We start from the raw sequence: 19847 nt of genomic DNA, 5'->3' as shown, positions 1-19847 counted from the left end.
CTTCTCCTGTTTGCCTTAGCACTTCCTTGGCAAGTTCAACCACGCTGTTGATGAGTTCAACTACGCTATACTCTTATTGCTGCCTCTGCTGCTACGTTGTTTCATTAATAATAGAATATAATTTCTATAGGCCTCCAGTATAGACTGAACACCAGTGCCTGTTTAGAAATTCTCAGGCATATAGTGCCAGGGAGGGACAGCTGAAGCATCCAGCCTGGTAGATTGAGAGGGTTACCTGTTCTTGGTATCTTCAGTGTGAAGGCAGCTATTACTGAACACCAAGGTATATTACTGGGTATAGGCTGTGCGAAACAGGAGAACAAACCCACTATTCCTGTAGAGAAGCAGTTCTTAACCTGTGGGTCACAACCCCCTTAAAAAAAACCTTCATCTCCAAAAGTATTTACATTACAGTTCCTAACAGTAGCAAAATTACAGTTATGAAGTAATAACAAAATAATTTTATAGTCAGGGGGTCACCATAATATGAGAAACTGTATTAAAGGGTCACAATATTAAGAAAGCTGAGAACCACTGCTCTAGAAGATGTTGACTATTATCATCTATTAATTAATCTTATTTTCATTAAGTGGCATTTCAGTTGACCTTCCAATAGGACGAACTGCAATAAGAACATATTACTGAACACTGATGTATAAAATAATTTAAGAATATTTGCATGCATTTTTCATAAGAGCGACAATAATTGATTTAGACATTAACCATATTAATCACTCATTCAATCACTTATTCAACATGAATTTATTGAGTTCCTTGTTTTTCCACATTTGAGCAGGTTGTTTTTATCTGCAGTACCTGAACTTCACTCCTCCTTACCTGGAAGGCCCGGTTGTCCTTTACTTAAAACTGGGAATTCTCGGCAGATTTCTCCGTCCTCCCGCTCTTGTGCCAGCCATCTTCGAACAGGAATATAAAACTTTTCTCCAGAATTTGTATTTTGCAATTCAATCTGTAATAGCAAAAAAAAAGTATCAAATAATAAGGTGGATTTTGTCCAAGCCTAATACTTAGGTCATAGTTTAAACCTACAAACTACAGAGTTTTGAATAAAATTGTAATAGCCTACTATATGGAATTTTATTTAGCCAAAACAACAAACTATGCAAGGTTTGTTTTTATACACTTAGAATAAAGAACGTGTCTTGGAGCAGTTGTGTCTTGGGAAGTGGAACAACTCAGAGATGGACATAAGAAGTTTACCGTGCACAAAGTCCTAGTTCAATCCCACCATCTCCCCTCCTGCAACGGGGAAGTTCTCCTTTCTCCATGGGCTCTCAGGCAAGAGAGTATGTATTTGTGTTAGAGAGAAATGAAAGAATATTTCACTCTGATTGTTGTATCTTTCCATTACAATATTACACAACCTTTTCAAATCATTTAACAGGCATCACAGCACACTAACTTCATAATTAATATAATATTAGCTATTAGCTAGTAAGTAAATTAGATGGGAAGTGGATTTATGATAAACTTTTATAAACTTATTCAATAAAATGAAAATGTTATGTAACTAAGTATCAACTTTATATCCTTCTTTGAAAGGTCTAAAAGGCAAAAAGAAGAGCATCATCTTATACAAAAGTCAGGGAGTAATTTTAAACTCGTCACTACTTTTCACAAAGCAAACTTAATTTTCCGTACTGCTTCGAGAAGCTTTATGACTTTAAGGTAAAGGTTATGGCATTACTAACAACTACTCATCCTTAATAACACAGTAAAAATTGCTTTACGTAATTATTCACCTTCCATGAATTTTTCAATATATTCTCTCGTATTATAAAACTGCAAGAAAGAAAATTTACCAAGTGTATTAGGTACTTTTCTATTGCTATGATAAAACACCATGACCAAGATCACCTAAAAAAGAAAGTGTTTAATTGGCTTATGGTTTTAGAGGGTAAGAGACCATGATGGCAGAGCAAAGGAATGGTGGAAGGAACAGCAGGGAGCCGATATCTTGAGCCACAAGCAGGAACCAGAGAGGGGTACACTGTAAATGGCAGCATTATTTGGAAACCTCAAAGCACATCCCCAGTGATACACCTCTTCTAACAAGGCCAGAACTCCCAATCCTTCTCAAGAGTTTCACCACATCGAAAATCAAGTATTCAGACACAGGAATCTATGAGGACTATTTCTGTGCAAACCACCACATACCGCTATCTGGCATCCATGGGGTCCTGGGTATATCATAAGGCAAAATGTATTCAGTTCAACTTCAAACATCTCTATAGTCTTTCATAGTCTTTTTCTATAGAATTATTTAAATTATTCATGTACAAATAAATACATACATCAATTCAAGTAAAATAGACTAATTACAAACATTTTCTAATACATGATTAGTCATTGTACTGGCTGGTGTTTTATGGGTCAACTTGACACAAGCTCGAGTCATTAGGGAGGAAGGAGCCTCTGTTGAGAAAATGCCTCCGTGAGATCCAGTTGGGAGGCATCTTCTCAATTAATGATCAGTGTGGGAGGTCCCAGCCATGGTGGGTAGTGCCATCCCTGGGGTGATGATGTCCTAGGCTCTTTAAGAAGGCAGGCTGAGCAAGACAGGAGAAGCAAGTCAGTAAACAGCACTCCTCCTGGACTCTGCCTCAGCTCCTGCCTCTAGGATTGTGCCATGTTTGAGCTGCTATCCTGGCTTCTTTCAGTGATACACAGTAATGCTAAACTCTAAGCCTAATAAACATTTTCCTCCCCAACCTGCCTTTTGATCATGATGTTTCATCACAGCAATAGAAACCCTAGTTAAGACAATCACGAGAGCCGGGCGGTGGTGGCGCATGCCTTTAATCCCAGCACTCGGGAGGCAGAGGCAGGCAGATCTCTGTGAGTTCGAGACCAGCCTGGTCTACAAGAGCTAGTTCCAGGACAGGCTCCAAAAGCCGCAGAGAAACCCTGTCTCGAAAAACCAAAAAAAAAAAAAAAAAAAAAAAAAAAAAGACAATCACGAGACTTAAAGGCACCTGCAGCAGACACTAGAAGCTTTATTAAATGATAAGTTCTAGCCTTGTCTCTCATCGTTTCACCCCACTTGCTAACACACAGTTTACCAACTTTAGCATTCAAAATCGTTTTCCATTGTCTTGACATGTTTCCAAGCAATTTAACTCTCTCTGTTGAAATGCTGTATAAACTGGACTTATAAACCACCTTTCAGCACATTAGTCCATGCATGAGGTACATCCCTTTGTAAACACAATAAATGTCTTGTTGATAATGTTAAATGAAAATTTGTTTCAATTGTGTTTTGTCTATAAGACATTCATTTCAAACAGAATTATGTCTGTAACTTTTAAATAGGTTTCATCAGAGTTCTTCATAATGTGTATCATTGCACCTTGTTCTTGTTTACTCCCTTTGTCCCACTGACTCCAGCATTACCCCCTCCACATTCTTCCAGCTAGTTTCTTTCTGCCTATGGCCCAATAGTTCCAACTGTGCTTACCCTCCCCTTTTACTGAGAATTTATAATATATTATGATCGTACTTCCTTCTCCCCCGACTTCTCCCAGGTCCTCACTATATCACTAAGTCCCTATATCTACAGTCTTTCTTTTTCTCCCTCTCTGTAAAAAGCAAACAGGCAAAAAAAAATAAACACTAAATAAAAAAAGAAAGAAACACAAACCAATACCCCCCCAACCCACAAACTCACAATATTGGAAACCAAAAGAACTATAAGGCAAAAATGCCAAAACAAAGCAACATAAAATAAGTCTATAAAAGTTTTAAAAACATACATATCGAGTTTATTTTATGTTGGCTGTCTGGATATAGAACCTACCCTTAAGTATGGTAAATGTATTCAGTGATACTCCATTAGAGGAAACTAATTTTTTTGCAAGTGTCAATAGCAGAAAGCTTTGAGATTAGGAATGGGAGATCGTGTTTACTTCACCCTGTCAGCATTAGAACTCTGTCTGACTTGAACCCGTGAGGTCTCTGTGCACGTTGCCACAGTCTATGTGAGTTCATGTGTGCCTGGAAGACACTATTTCATTGGAGTCTTCCATCCCCTCTGCCTCTTACAATGTTTCCTCCTCTTCTTCTGCACAGTGCCCGAGCCCTAAAGGGAGAAGTTTGATGAAGAGATCCCCTACAAAACAGACTATTCCAAAATATCTCATTCTCTGTATGTTGCCCAGTGCAAGTCTCTGTTAGTTCCCATCTACTAAAAGAAGAAATATGATCTATAGGTAAAGCAGAATGCCAATAGGAGTCGTTAAGCAGAAACATAGTATTTGCCTTTCCCTAAGCCTATGGAATCTCCAGTTTCAGGTTCTAGGCTACCCGGGCAGTGTCAGACTTGCATCCCATCTTGTGGAGCAGGACTTGAATCCAATCAGAAGACTACTTGTGCAAAATCTGTGCCACTATTGAACCAACATATCATTCAGGCAGGTCATCTTTATAGATGCAAGGATTTGTAAAGTGGTTGATGGCTACCTTTCTCCTCTTGTGTCCTGCATAGTGCCTTCAGTATCATGAACACTAGTAAGTAGAGGTGAGAGCTCTCATGAACACCTTGACTTCACCAAGTTAAGTGAGATATGTCAGTGTTATCTTAAGCAATAGGGCCTTATCACGTTGGGAAGAGAAACCAATGCCCTTGGCAACAGCCTAGGATGTTTGGGGATGGCCATAGAGCCCCTTTGCCCAGTGATTCAAGTAGATGTAAGGTAGGCCTAACAAAACATGGCAAAAATTAGTTGAGGCATTATCTCCCCCATTATTTGGTAACTCCATTTAGATTGCTTTAATTATGTATACGGTTTAGGAAGATTCTACATTGGTAGGTTGCCACATGACACTCAAACGGTCCTTAATGTTAGTTATCTTTCCTCATACGCCCTCCCCTACTCCTCTTTTCCATTCCCCTCCCCGAGTCAGTCTTTCAGTTCTAACTTTTTCATAACTTTATATTCTATTTCTTCTTTCTTGGGAGATCATTCTTTCCCTCAATATCTTATTCTATACCTAAACTATGCAGTTATTCAGATTGTAGTACACATATTAAACATTTAAAAACTAACATCCACATAGAAGAGAAAACATAATATTTGCCTTTTTGGATCCAGGTCAACTCAGGGTGATTTTTCTTTTATCCCAAACAATGAATCTCTGAATTTCTTATTTTTTTAAACAGCTGAATAATCTTCTGTTGTGTAAATGGACCTCCTTTTCATGTGTAAATGCACCAGCTGACGGACATCTAGGCTGTTTCCCATTTCTAGCTATTACTATTACAACAGCAATAAACATAGATGAGCAAGTATCTCTGTAATACAATGTAGTGTTAATTGGGGATAGGTTATACATAGCATTTGTGGAAGAAGCTATTTTCTAGTTTGTATTTTTGTTTTCTTTGTCCAAAAAAAAAGCTGTCCATAGGTGTATAGTTTTTTTCTGCATCTTCAATTTCATTCCATTAATCAACATGTCTGTCTTTATGCCAATACTATTCTGGGTTTATTACTATATCTCTGTAATACAACTTGAAATCAGGATGGGTGATACTTTCAGCAGTGGTTTTATTATTCACTATTTTGGATTTTGTGTTTCCATATCCGCCCAAAAGGATAAAAATTGTCCATTTGATTTCTGTGAAAAAATGTTTTGGAATTTTGATGGGGATTGTATTGAATTTGCTTTTATAGAATGGTCACTTTCTCTATATTAATTCTACTGATCCACAAGTATGGAAATTTTATATCATCTGGTATCTCCTATTTCTTCTTCAATATCTTACATTTTTATTACATAAGTCATGAATTTGCTTGGTTAGAGATATTCTGAGCTATTTTTAAGGTTATTGTGAAAAGTATTGCTTCCTTGATTGCTATCTCAGCTTGTTTAATCATTTTTACACAGGAAGGCTATTGTATTTGTGTGTTAATGTAATATCCTGCTTCTGTATTGAGAGTCTTTATCGACTGTAGAAGTTCCCTGGTAGAGTCTCCAGGGTCTTTTATGTATAAACACTATCATATAAAAATGAAGATACTTTAACTACATTCCTGTTTGTATTCCTTGGTGTCCTTCAGTTGTCTTGTGGCTCTATTAAGATTTCAAAGACTACATTGAGTGGATATGAAATCAGTGGGCATCCTTGTCTTGCCTTGAGTTTCTCTCTATTAGACGTTGACAGTGGGTTGCTGTATATTACTATTATTATGGTGAGGTATGTCCCTTGTATCTCTAGTCTCTTTAGGACGTTCATCATGTTGTTAAAAAGAAGTGTTGGTTTTTAATAACCTTTTTGATATCTAATGATATTATCAATTGGATTTTGTCTTTCATTTGGTTTATGTGATGCATTACATTTATGGATTTTCATATATTGAATCATCCATGACTCTCTGGAATAAAATCAACTTGATTATAGTGAATGATCTTTTTGATGTGTTCCTGAATTCAATTTGCAAGTATTTTGTTGAAAAATTTTTGCAATTTCCTCATAAAGTGAATTAGTCTATAATTTTCTTTCTTTTTGGATTATATACCAATGTAATTTCAACCTTGTAAAAAGAATCAGAAAATGCTCCTTCATTTTCAACTTTGCAGAATATGAGGAGTATTTGTGGTAATCTGTTGAAAGTCTGAATCCATCTAGCCCTGGGCTTTCTTGCTCGCTTGCTTGCTTGCTTGCTTGCTTGCTTGCTTGCTTGCTTGCTTGCTTGCTTGGCTTTTTTTTTCTTGGTTAGGAGACTTTTAATTACAGCTTCTATTTATTCATTTGTACAATTATATATATAAAGGCACAATATTTTTTTTCCAAAAAGAGTGACAGCCACCCTGATTCACCCTCAGATCATGTCTGTCTCCTCCTTTCCATCACTAAGTCCACACCTCCTCTTTGAGACCTGAACCTCATCAGGGCTGAACTCCAACAACAAATTTTGTACCTACATTTCCAATGTTAAAGAGCTTAGATTGCTCTTCCATAAGCCTTTCTGACCATAATGCCCTCTGCTCTCTTAGGCTGGTTCCTTGCTTTATATGCAGCTTTCCTTGGCAAATATATTATGTCTCTGGCCCCTCTAATATTTGGGGTTCTCAGGTGAAATCTAGACTGCACTTCAATAGTTTCATACAATAGCCCTTCAGGGCTTCTTGCCCTGTTAGAGCCTTCGTGCAGACTTGTCTGCCACACATTCCCTGGCCTCAGCAGCTCTCCTTAACTGCAGAGGAAGATTCCACACACCTTTTGCTCATGTGTCATTAATGACTCACAATCTAGAACCAGATTTGGTGGCCTCCTTGAGACGGAGCCTGGTTTTCTTTAAATACATTTATAGCAACTTTCGTATGTTCTACTTTTTAGGAACAGAAAATTTTATAGGCTTTTTCCTTTCACAGGTTTGAAGTTTAGCTGGGTGGCATCTTGCCCTGAATGAATCTCTCTCTCTTTATTTCAGCAGATTGGGCTCTCCTTAACCTCTTTATCCCTTTTGGCATAAACCTTGGCTCTAACAATAAATCTCCTGGTATACGTTTCCTCTTCTAACTGTACCTTTTTAATTTTTTTTGCCCTTCCTGCTTTTTCATTGTATACCTGTCTATCACTGATTACTAGTAACCATGCAACAGAGTCAATATTAGGCTGTCTTAAATTCTTTTTAACCATCAACATTAGTTCACTGCTTTTCAATTTAGCCTTTGGCAAAGACTTAGGAAAAGGGCAAAAAGCAGGCACATTCTTTGCCGAAATATCACAAGAATGTTCCCTGGCTTCTGACAGCCAAGATACCTTTCCCTCCAGATCTGTAACACTTACATTTTGGTGCCAAAACTCAGGACTCCCTACTTCTTTAGCTATTTACCGTCGGTTTTTCCTCTTAGTTCATTCGGGATCTCCAAAAGGTGGCTCAGACCACCCTTACCCACAAGGGCCAAATAGACTGACTGGGACACCGTAAGTCCTACAAAAGCAGCAAGGATTAGATTCACTAGCAACAAATAGCGATGGTCTTTTTCTCTTCCTCGGGGGGGAATGTTGCTTCTATGTCAACTAGTTAGGTACAGTAAAAGACAAGATCTGACATCTACAGACAGATCTCCAAAAATGTAATAAATAGTCCAATGTCTTTGGCTAGATACTCATTTGCAATCCCATGTGGAATTAGATGCTGCCCTTCATCTTCTTTCTGCTTTTATTAATCCTACTAGTTGCACCCTGCCTTATAAACTTCTTATCTATATTGTTTTCAACAGCAGATTCAAAAGATCTCTAACCAGACTTTTAAACAGTTGTTATTACAGGATTACCAGTCCCTATTTACAGAGCCAGAGGCCAGTGATTCCTGATTATATACTGATTGTGAAGATCAACACTCTGATTCAACGGAAAGTAGTTTAATGATAACATCACCCTATTTCCCATGACCTGATTGTCTATAAATAATAAACAAAAAAGACAGAATCTAAACCACTCAAGCCACATGAGTAGCAAGATCCGTCTCCCAAGGACCTCTAATTGCCAGGTTCCACCCACAGAATACGCTAAGTGCCCTAACTGATGGAGCCTGCCCCCATCCTACAGAATAAGAAGCCCACTTCTGGAAATGAAGCTCTACCACTCTCCACCCTGAAAAGTTCCACCCCCTTCCCAAGAAATTGTATGTAAGCCCTGTATCCTTCTCAGGTTTTCTGTTTCTCTACTGAGCAGAAACAGCCACTCTCCTCCCAATAAATTTCTTGTTGTGCTGTGTGACGTTATGGTATTCCTTGGCTCCTAGTTGTCAGGAAACCTTTCTATCAAAGCTATAATATTTACATTAGTGATTCCATCAATTCCTACAGCACTTCTAAAATGTTTCCCTGAAGCATGATTTCAGAAGAAAATTTGTAGAAAAAATTGTGTAAAATGGGAATGAAAAGATATCCTTACCCCCTTACAGTGCCAAGATGGGGAGCATCCAGAATTAGTGTGGCCAATACGAATCTTAAATGGTTTTCCTATATCCCCAATTGTGACCTACAAAAGAGTCAAGAAAACATGTTTTAGTTATACTTCTTAACACAACTCAGACAAGAACATTGCATACTGATAAAGGTATCAATTCATAAAGACATCAGAATGACAAATATGCATACCAACCTCAGAACACTGAAACATACCAAATGCGGTGCTATAGATTGTACCCAGGGCCCCACATATGCTGAAAACATTGCTGTGTCACTAAGCTGTACACCCATCCCAAGGAAGAAAAATTTAGAAAGATTGTGTAATGAAACACACAGTCCACTATAATAAACTGTGGAAACATGGCTTAAATAACAGAAAAAATAAACAGAATCAGAAGTAAGAAGAGCTCACCAACTTGGCCTAATATCTATCTAACTTTCATTCAACAACAAATATATAATCTCCTCAAGCGTGTACAGAAAATTCCTTAGTATAAATGATGTGTTAAAAAAAAATACTAGTGCCGGGCGGTGGTGGCGCACGCCTTTAATCCCAGCACTCGGGAGGCAGAGGCAGGCGGATCTCTGAGTTCGAGGCCAGCCTGGTCTACAAGAGCTAGTTCCAGGACAGGCTCTAGAAACTACAGGGAAACCCTGTCTCAAAAAACAAACAAAAAAAAATACTAGTGTGAAATTTAAAAATCATTATGATTGGGTATGCTGGTACACATGTTTAACTCCAGCACTCAGAAAGGAAATGATTTTATGAAGTAAATCGAAAATCCATACTATATAGTAATACACTGACAAAAAAGTAGATGGAGGATATTTTTAAAACAAACAAATATAGATAATATATAGATAATATATAATATCTAAATACAGTGAAATAAAACTAGAGATAAATATTAAAAGGAAAACTGGGAAAGTTATATGTGAATTAAACAGCATATTCTCAGTAAGTTGGTCAAACAAGAAATTCCACAGTAATTATAAAATACATGAAGTTAAACTAAACCAAAACACAGCATATAGAAAGTTGTGTGAGTAAGCCTGAATGATATTCATAACTGTAATCACATATATAAAAAAAGAAGAAACACCATAAATGCATAGTCCAACTTTCCACATTAAAAGAAAGTTCAGAGTAAATGAACCCTAAACTGGCTGAGTGAAAGAAATGATAAAAAATTAAACTGATAAATACATATTAGAAAAATTAAATAATTCATCAAACAAAGATAGTTTTTCAAAAAAATTAACAGAATTTACAGTTCTTTGACTACTCTATTAAGAAAAGAAAAAGATTTAAATTGGTAAAACCAGAAATTTAATATAAGATGTTATGCAAAAACTTCACAAAAATAAAAAGGATTATAAAAGTCCAGCATACAGTCAAGGAAATATTGTGTATAATGTTAAGAAATTAAGTTTACTAGGAATTAAATTTATTAAAAACTTAATTTACTAAAAATTTTATATAAAAACACCAAAACTTATACAAATAGACAAGACAAAAAGTCTATAACAGAATATTAGACTTATAATTTGAAAACATAGTGACTAAGAGAAGCATAGAACATAAGCCTATTTTTACATATCTGATTGAGGGTCAATAATCTAAAATATATAAAGATCTTAAAACACTGGACAGCAAGAAATTAAATCAATCAAAAAAGGGTATAGAAGTAACCATAAATTCCTCAAAAGATGAAATACAAATAATTTAGAACGCTTTTAAAAAATGTTCAACGTTCTTAGTCATTAGGGCAGCCCAAATTAACGTTACTTTGAGATTTTACCTCACACTCGTAAAAATTACCAGGATCAATACAACAAATACAGCTCATGCCAGCACATTTCTGCCTGCACGCTGCCATGTCTCACCGTGATGATAATTTACTGAACCTCTTAAACTGCAAATTGCTACCTCTATTAAATGTTTACCTTTATAAGAGTTGTCATGATAATGGTGATCTCTTCACAGCAAAAGAAACCCTAACCAAGGCAGCTATGAAGAGACCAGAGTTAGACTTCAACAGTATGACTAAATAGAGAGACTGATTACTCTCAACAAACTGATGATAAGCTCCTATTGCTGAAGACAATACTTACAAATTCTCATTGGAGAAATCCAGTTCATTCTAACTAGGGTCTTCATCCTTAGTGACTACTGCTCATGGAACTGAAAGGTACCCTTCAGGATACCAAAGAGGAAGGTAATCATCAACACAGCTACCAATCCTGGTATCTACAAAGATGACTTGCCTGCATGATATGTTGGTTCAACAGTGGCACAAAATTGTGTGAGTAACTGTTTGGGGGTTTCTAATGTTATGAAAAGGCACCATGACCATGGCAAATATATAAAGGAAAGCATTTAATTGGGGTGTCTCACTTATACTTAGCAGAATAAAGCCAGGTGGGAAATCAAAATAGATATATATATATAGAGAGAGAGTAGTCAGGGAGACACTACATAACTGTCAAAGGAGAAAGACACCTAGAACTTTGACTGGTAGGCCACAGCCTTGTGGCAATACACAGATTAATAGAAATGGATTAATTTAAGATACAAGAGTTAGCGAGGAATATGCCTAAACTATTGGTCAAGCATTGTAATTAATACAGTTTCTGTGTGATTATTCAGATCTGGGTGGCCGGGAACAAAAGATCAGTCTCCATTCACAGAGGTTCACACCATTATCATCATGGTGGGACATGGCCGTGTATAGACAGACATGGTGCTGGACAAGGAGCTGAGAGTCCTGTATCTTTCAGGTAACAGGAAATGGTCTCTGACAGTGGGAGTACCTTGAGCATAGGCAACCTCAAAGCCTACCTCCACAGTAACACATTTCCTCAAACGAGGCCACACCACTCCAACAAAGTCACACCCCCTTAGCAATACCACTCCCCATGACAATTACATTCAAGCCACCACAGTAACCAACCACCTTCTGGTTATATTTAATTCCCTCTCTACAAAATGAAATTCATGACTGGCACTGCCTAATTGGCCTAGAACCCAAAAGATGAATAGGTCATAGGCCAAGGGAAAAACCAAATACTTTATTTCTGCTATAGGAACATAGTAAAAAAAAATTACTCTCAATGACCTTCTTCTATACTCATAGGTCAATACCTTGATCAGTCATCATCAGAGGAACCTTCTCTTACAGCAGATGGGAACTACCACAGAGACCCACAGTTGGACAATATTCTGAGTGTGAGAGACTTTGGAACACACAATCCTAAATGGGATGTCTTCCTTAAGCCCCCCCGCCAGGGGTAAGGTTATCGTGCAGAAGAGGAGGCAGTAAGAGTGTACATCTCAGCAGGGATGGATGACACCAAGGAAACAGGATCTTGTAGCCACAACAGAACTGATGCCTAGAGGAATCCAAAGAGACTGACAGTATTCACAGGTTTGTACAGATCCATGCCAGATGGGGTTCCAGTGATGGAGAAGGAAGTGGATAAGAGCTTCCATCCTTATCCAGGAAGTTATTTGCTTAGAGATTGTTGACAGAGGTTTCTGTCCCTGCGGCCCCATACCCATTCAGTCCCAAAGAAACACACAGATGCCTACATTAATTATAAACTAATTGGCCCATTAGCTCAGGCTTCTTATTAACTAATTCTTACATCTTAAATTAGCCCATAATTCTTGTCTGTTAGCCACGTGGCTTGGTACCTTTGAACAGTGATGTGTTCTCATCTTGCTTCCCTGTGTCTAGGTGACTGAAGAATGAACCTTTCCTCTTCCCAGAATTCTCCTATTTCAGTCACCCCACCTATACTTCCTGCCTGGTCACCCCACCTATATTTCCTGCCTTGCTACTTAGCCAATAAGCATTTTATTAAACCAATACAAGTGATAATACTTTACAGGGTACAAAACCTTTGTACCACCGAAAGAGATTAAAACTTAGTTTCTTCCTATGGAGACTCGGTGAGTATGTAAACCACATGGGAAGACCTATGCCCAGCAATAGAAGGCAAACACAAATTTTTGGAGAGGTTTTTTTTTTTAACATTAGTGGTGTTTTGCTTGTATATTATGGTTTCTAATTCTGTGTCTTTCATGTGTGCGTGTGATTCTCATGCCTTTTCTTAGATTTATTTTTCTGTTTATTTTTCTAAATAGAGAAAAAACATGGAATTGGACCAAAGAGGGAGAATCTGAAAGGAAATTAGAGAGTGGAAAACATGATCAGCATATATTATATGAAAAAATTTACTTTTAATAAAAAAGAAAAATGAAGATTTTCATTATTTTTCATGTAAAAGAAATTACTATTACTAGTTTGAAGTTTTTGTCTGAGGTTTTAGCTATCGTGCCTTTCTCAGGGCCTACTATAGTGGGTGTACGCATTCTGGTGGACAGAGATTGTTTTACTGTTAATGTCTGTGTTTTGTGTTAGTATCATCTAGGCTTCTGGTTTGGGATGACTGAGGTGATTCTAGTTCATGATATCTGGTCTTCTCTTTTAAGGACAAAGTATTTCTCTCTAGCTTATGTTTCTTCCCATGTGGTGAACTTGTGGTAAACCTGGAAGGACAAAGATAGCCATGAATTTCTTTCAGCTGACCATCTACAAGACATATGGTGTTTGATAAGAAGTGCCTATTGACAAGCTGCACTCGTTCCAAAGTTCCCACATTTGTATCAATTCATTAATAGTTTTTACTCCATTTTATGACTTACAGTAAAGATGTCTTTGTGTCCAGCCTGGAACCGAGCCCCATCTCTTCCATAAAGATATATAGGCACTGAGCTTCTGCATTCTCCATACAATACAATGTAAACCTGCGAGCTGGTCCCTGCGTCTGGAAAGTCACTCGTCATGACTGAAACTTTCCAGTTTCCACCTACAGAAGCACAGATAACACACTGTTATGGCAGGCCATTATAAAGACGGGGTTCAAGACAAAAAGTTCCCCTTTTCAACTCACCTGTAAAAGTATCATAACATTGGGTTTTAAATCTGGTTTTATAAAATCTCAATATAAATGCCAAACCTACATTGTGCTGGAAAATATTTCCCAAAATAAATTTAAAAACAGTGGTAGAGACTATTGGCCTATTGTAGTTGGTCATGCTTCATCTCTGAGAGTCACACTAGAACTTCCAGAAAAACTCCCAGTAATTTGATTAAATATCTACAATATTCTTATGTCTAACATGTAATATGAATGAACAGAAATAGTCATTTTAAATGTTTGTTTGTATATGTGTTCTTTCTAAAATAGTCAGAAAGATTTTTGTAGAAGGAGCAACGGGCTGCATCCCGCCACCGGGCTAGCTTTACACGCAAAATAATTACACGGAAACTGTAATCTTTTAAACACTGCCTGGCCTATTAGCTCTAGCCTCTTACTGGCTAACTCTCTCTTGCTTTAACCCATATTTTAGTAATCTGTGTAGCACCACGAGGGGTGGCTTACCGGGAAGATTCTAGCCTGCATCCATTTCTGAGAGGAGAGTCATGGTGACTGCCTATCGCTACTGCCTGAAGCGTCTGCCTCATTCCCAGCATCCTGTTCTGTCTATTCCACTCACCTATGTTCTGACCTATTGGGCCAAGCAGTTTCTTTATTAATTAACCAATGAAAGTCCTCCATCAGAATTTGAAACATCTTACATCTGTTATTTTAACTGTACTAGATAAACAGATAATACTGAGGTTAACAATGACGAGAAAAACTGTGTGTCTCCAGGAATACAAAGTAGTGCTCTACAATAAATGACTCATTGTGAATATAATAAAGTTCCCTTATTTTGCTGCTACAGTTTTATTTGAATGTGGCAGGTGTTTTGTGGGGATAAACATCAAAAATGCAACCTACGTGTGAATTAGTGAGGAATTAGAGCATATCCTCAATTCTATAAAAGTAAACAACAAATTCAGAAACTCAGATGACAGTCTGTTCATTAGACTGTAATTTTGTTCTAAATTTAAAGCAAAGTGCCGGGCGGTGGTGGCGCACGCCTTTAATCCCAGCACTCGGGAGGCAGAGGCAGGTGGATCTCTGTCAGTTCGAGGCCAGCCTGGTCTACAAGAGCTAGTTCCAGGACAGGCTCTAAAAAAGCTGCAGAGAAACCCTGTCTCGAAAAACCAAAAAAAAAAAAAAAAAAAATAAAGCAAAGTATATTTTATATTTGATCATTATAATAAATCATCAAATTCTAGATTTAAATTTTACTTATGCCGCAAAAATTTGATAAATAAATGAAGTATTTGTGAAAGTCTAATTTAAACCTCAAATATTTATTTTACTCGTCAAACACATGTTTAAAAAAGACATACCAGTATCATCTTGGTAGACGTTCAGTTTGTAAGTAAAAATAATTTCTATGGTCAGCAGAAAATACTAACCCATTTTGTTGTTGTTTTTTTACTTTTTGATTCACCTAGATTTGGATTCCCAGATGCAGCCTCCCTCTCATCCTCGTATCCTAGTTCCTCTCCCCAACCCCACCTTCCACCTCCCAAACCCCTCCTTTTTAGTCTTCATTCAGAAAAGGAGAGGTCTCCTATGATTATCAATAAAAACATGGCATATCACATTGCACTAAGACTGAGCACTTCCCCCTATGTTAAAGTTGAGCAAAATGACCTAGTATGAGAAGTAGGGTCCCAAAAGCCAGTAAAAGAGTCAGAGACAGCCCCTGTTCCCATTATTAGGAGTCCCATAAGAGTACCAAGCTACACAACTGTAACATATATCTACAGAGGGCCCGGGTCAGTCTCATGCAGGGTCTTCCAAGCAGAAGCAGAGAGCTCAGGCTGTCCCCTGGCAGTCAGGTATTCTCCACAAGAGAGACACTTCGGAGTGCTCCAGCTTCTGATAAGGCATTGCACAACTGCCACCTGGTGGGCAAATGCATAAATCCACCTCTCCGTTTTAAGTCAATAGTCCCTGGCCTCAGATAAGCGGCTATCAGTAGTAGCTAGTCATCTGCAGGGCTTATCAAGATGTGTCCTATCATGTGTTTAAAAACACCTGGGCTCTACTGGATACAAAAAAAAAAAAAACTAGACTCCCCTTTTTTTGGTCATTCAAAGTGCTTTATATAAGAGCAAAAATGAGATCTGTATGATCATAAATTTCCTTTACAATTTTCCTTAATATTATAAATTTCATAGTGCTGCAAGGTGTTCTTTAATGAGGCCTCACACTATCGTTCAGGCTGGCCTGAAACTTACTATGGATTTTTATTTAGTTGTTTGTTCATTCGTTTAGTGTAGGTCTTGTATAAACAAAACATTCTTTAAATATTTAAGAGCAAAATTTTAGATATTTCTTGTTGTTGAAATACTATGTTTTACAAAATACAAGTGCTGCCATTTACTAGTTTGAATATCCTTCTAAAGATAAGGATCTGAATCTATAAACAAGCAAAAAAAAATGCCAACAACAGCATTTCTCATCCATACAGGATACATTAGGAGCGTGTCCCAATAATGTGCTGGTCTGGAATATAAACACAAACAGTAATTAATGTGGCCTCAGACCTCAGAAATCAACACGTACACATTTTCATTGAAAGTCCGAAGTACTTTATATGTCAACCTTTACCAATTCCTCCTTGGGTCTTCAGTTTCATTGTCTTGTGTTACTGAGGTCACTAAGAACACTGGTGTGCTGTTAGCCACAGAGGACACTGGATTAGTATTAACCACTAAGGGCACTGATGTGGCATCATTGCCGAAATTCAAACTGTGTACCTATTTCTAAGCTTTCGGTTGTTATGCTCTTCCCCCTAACTCAGCCATGGGCCTAAATAGCCCACTTCCCAAATCAATCTGTGTGCATATAAATTTCTCTCAGAGCTAATATCTGTAAACATTTACCTTTGCTTCTTCCAGAGAAGATAACTAAATATATGGGGGAACAAAACATTGACTTGCAAGCACCAAAGTCTAGGTTCAAATCCTGATATACTAAGTACGAGATACCAACAATGAAGTAATTCACCTCCTCATTTCCAAGTTCTGATATACTGAAAAATCCTCACTTCCAAGTTCAAATATACTGAATGATAAAGGTATAATGGAGCCAACCTAATACATATAAATAGTACATGTAATGATCACAGGATAAATCTAATTCTGCTGTAACCCGTGGTAAACATGAGGCTTGCTGAGTAGAATAAGAAATAAAAATCCTGAAAGCAGGGAATGAGAGATTACTGGGAGAGACTACGGGAATTGGAGGGTATGGGTGTGTGTGGTGAGGGTGCAATGTGGAAACTTGGCCCAGTAGAACCTCTCGGCATTCTATGTGGGTGACCCTAGCAAGAACTCCTAGTAATGGAGGATTCAGAGCCTGAACCAGCCATCCTCTGTAACCAGGCAAGACTTCCAGAGGTCCAGACTGTGGGACTCAAACACCTACCCAGCCGCAAAAACTTCCACCTATAATCTATCCAGGCTGTAAGATATACTGTGTTGATGGAGGCACAGCAAACACAGGAGTGCCCAACTAACGACGAGTCTAACTTGAGACCCACACCACGAGTGGGAGCCCATGCCTGCCAATGCTTGGATGGCCAAGAACACTGCTGAGATGGCTGGATAGCCCATAGACATATGGTGGAGAAAAATAAATAAACGAAACGATTCCTAATGATATCCTATGTAGTCATAGATCTCATGAAGAGACCCACAACCAAGCATTAGGCAGAGAGAGAGCCCAAATTGGAGATATCTATCAGATCCCTCTCCTTGGAGCTTAGAAAACCCCGAAGTAGATGAAGAAGGAGAAATGTAGGAGACAGAGGAATATAGGAGAACAGGAGAACATGGCCCATAGACTTTAACTAAGCAGGCCTCATAGGGGCTCACAAAGCCTGACGTTGCAATCATGGAGCCTGAATGGGTCTGTCTGTACTAGTCTTCTGCATATGTGTTATGATTGTTAGCTTGGTTTTTGCAGGGACTCCTAACATTGGGAGTGTGGGTGTCTATGACTCTTTTACCTGCTCTTGGGACCCTTTTCTCCTACTGGTTTGCCTCACCAAGCCTTGATATGAGTGGTTAGGCATAGTCTTATTGTATCTTGTTATGCTGTGTTCAGTTGATATCCCTGGATGATGACAATATGAATGGCCTGCGCAGTAAGCCGGGGTTACATCAGCATCTGGGCCCGGGATGCTCTGAGGACCATGTCTGGGTCACTAGTTCTATTGCAGCTGGGGTATGCAATGATGTCTATGATCCATGATGTCCATGTCACCACCAAGGGCCATGTGGATGCCTGGGTTCTGGGTCACCATCTGTGGGCATGGTGATAATAGAGGGATGGGCTGTGGGTGGATCAGTGATGATCTGGGTGGCCTCAACTGCCACTGGTGACCATGGTATCTACCAGGCCCCAAGATGCTGCCAGGGGCCATGTCTGGGTCCATGGCCCTACTGCAATCAGAGTCTGTGCCTATGTCAATGGTTCCAGTTACTACCAAAGGCATTGCAGATCCCCAGGGTTGTCATAGGAAATCTGGCCACACCCCTAATAGGAGAGAGGGCCCACACACACTTGGGGAAGCTCACTCCACTCCACTTCTCACCATGGGCCTGGAAGAGCTGGCTCCACCCCTCATCTGAGAGGAGCAGTCCCAGTTGCCTGGACCAACCAATTCAGCTGCCACCCAGGCACACATACAAGACATGGAGTTAGCATACTCCACTATCTATCCTATCTATGATCTTCTGGAGTATTTGAAGGGACTGATTCTGCAGAACCACAGCTACTGGATGTCCATGACTCAGGGTAATAGTAGTATATTGGAGAGAAATTCAGTGGGGGGCCAGTTTTGATGGTGTACCAAAGCCAGAGGCTTTGAACCTAACCAACAGCTCGCTACACAATGAACATTTGCAAATAATGCTGTTTGGACAAAAGGGTCTACTGCGTGATCCACAGCAGCTCCAAGTGTCACTAAGGTGAATGAAGAAGAGATGAAGAGGCAGGAAAGTATAAAGGGATCACGGGCACAGGGAGAGGCTTGAGAGGGAATAGCAAAATATAGGTGATATTTATGGAGAAACAGAAAAACAAGGAGACTTCAACTGGGGATGGGAGGAGGTCAGTATAAAAGGAGGAGAAACAAATAGCACCAGGGTTATTTGATAAAGCTTCAAGAATCATTCTATATTTATAGTAAATAATATCCATATGTATTGGAATATAACTGTAAAGAAAAATTAAATCATGAAATTTTCAGGTAAATGGATGGACCTAGAAAAGATTATTTTGAACAATGTATCCAAGATCTGTAAAGACAAATGCCACATGTTCTCTCAATGTACATTTCCTAGCTCCAGATAGAGAAGAGTGATAGACAGACAGATAGGTAGGTAGATGGCAGAATGTAAGAGCCAGAATTCTAGGAAGTCCTCTGTGAGACTGCCTCTCTTGAAAATAGCTGCAAAAACAAAACCTAACAATGATGATACCAATGGACAATGCTAACACAGGAAAGTGAAACATCATGGGGCCTGATGCCTACATAAAGAACTATAGGCACATGAATGCTGAAAGAGGAAAAACCAGCCTAACCTAGTGACGAGTCTCCTAATTGGTTATCCAATACAAAGTAGCCAGCCCTGAAAGCAAATATACACAAGCAAGAAAAATATAATCAGCAGGCTATACTTACACATTTGTTCATATACATGGAACAATCATAATCAAAGAGGCTATCAATTTGAGAATTGGAGTAGAGACATTGGAGGAGCTGGATGGAGGGTTTATGGGAGGTGTTCGAGTGGGGAAAGGAAAGGGAGAAGTGATGTAATTCTATCTTAACTACAATATATAAAATTTTGTTAAAATAAATTTTAAAAATTTAATTTAAAGATTAAAATTTGACACTTGGGAGGCAGAGGCAGGTGGAT

General features: G+C 38.5%; 1 protein-coding gene across 1 annotated transcript in view; it reads right to left on the bottom strand.

The window, feature by feature from the left end:
• Rp1 (RP1 axonemal microtubule associated) overlaps window positions 1-19847 on the bottom strand; it is a 110022-nt gene that overhangs the window by 80233 nt on the left and 9942 nt on the right. Inside the window, exons 3-5 of the mRNA XM_038348296.1 lie at window positions 13652-13815; window positions 8924-9010; window positions 838-970 (exon numbers count right to left, since the gene is read on the bottom strand). Coding sequence (XP_038204224.1) covers window positions 838-970; window positions 8924-9010; window positions 13652-13815 — 384 coding nt within the window. The remainder of the gene's footprint in view (window positions 1-837; window positions 971-8923; window positions 9011-13651; window positions 13816-19847) is intronic.

Source organism: Arvicola amphibius, chromosome 11 (genome assembly GCF_903992535.2).
Source record: "Arvicola amphibius chromosome 11, mArvAmp1.2, whole genome shotgun sequence".
NCBI lineage: Eukaryota > Metazoa > Chordata > Mammalia > Rodentia > Cricetidae > Arvicola > Arvicola amphibius.
Note: the sequence above shows the minus strand (reverse complement) of the source record. Positions and strands in the feature narration are given on the sequence as shown.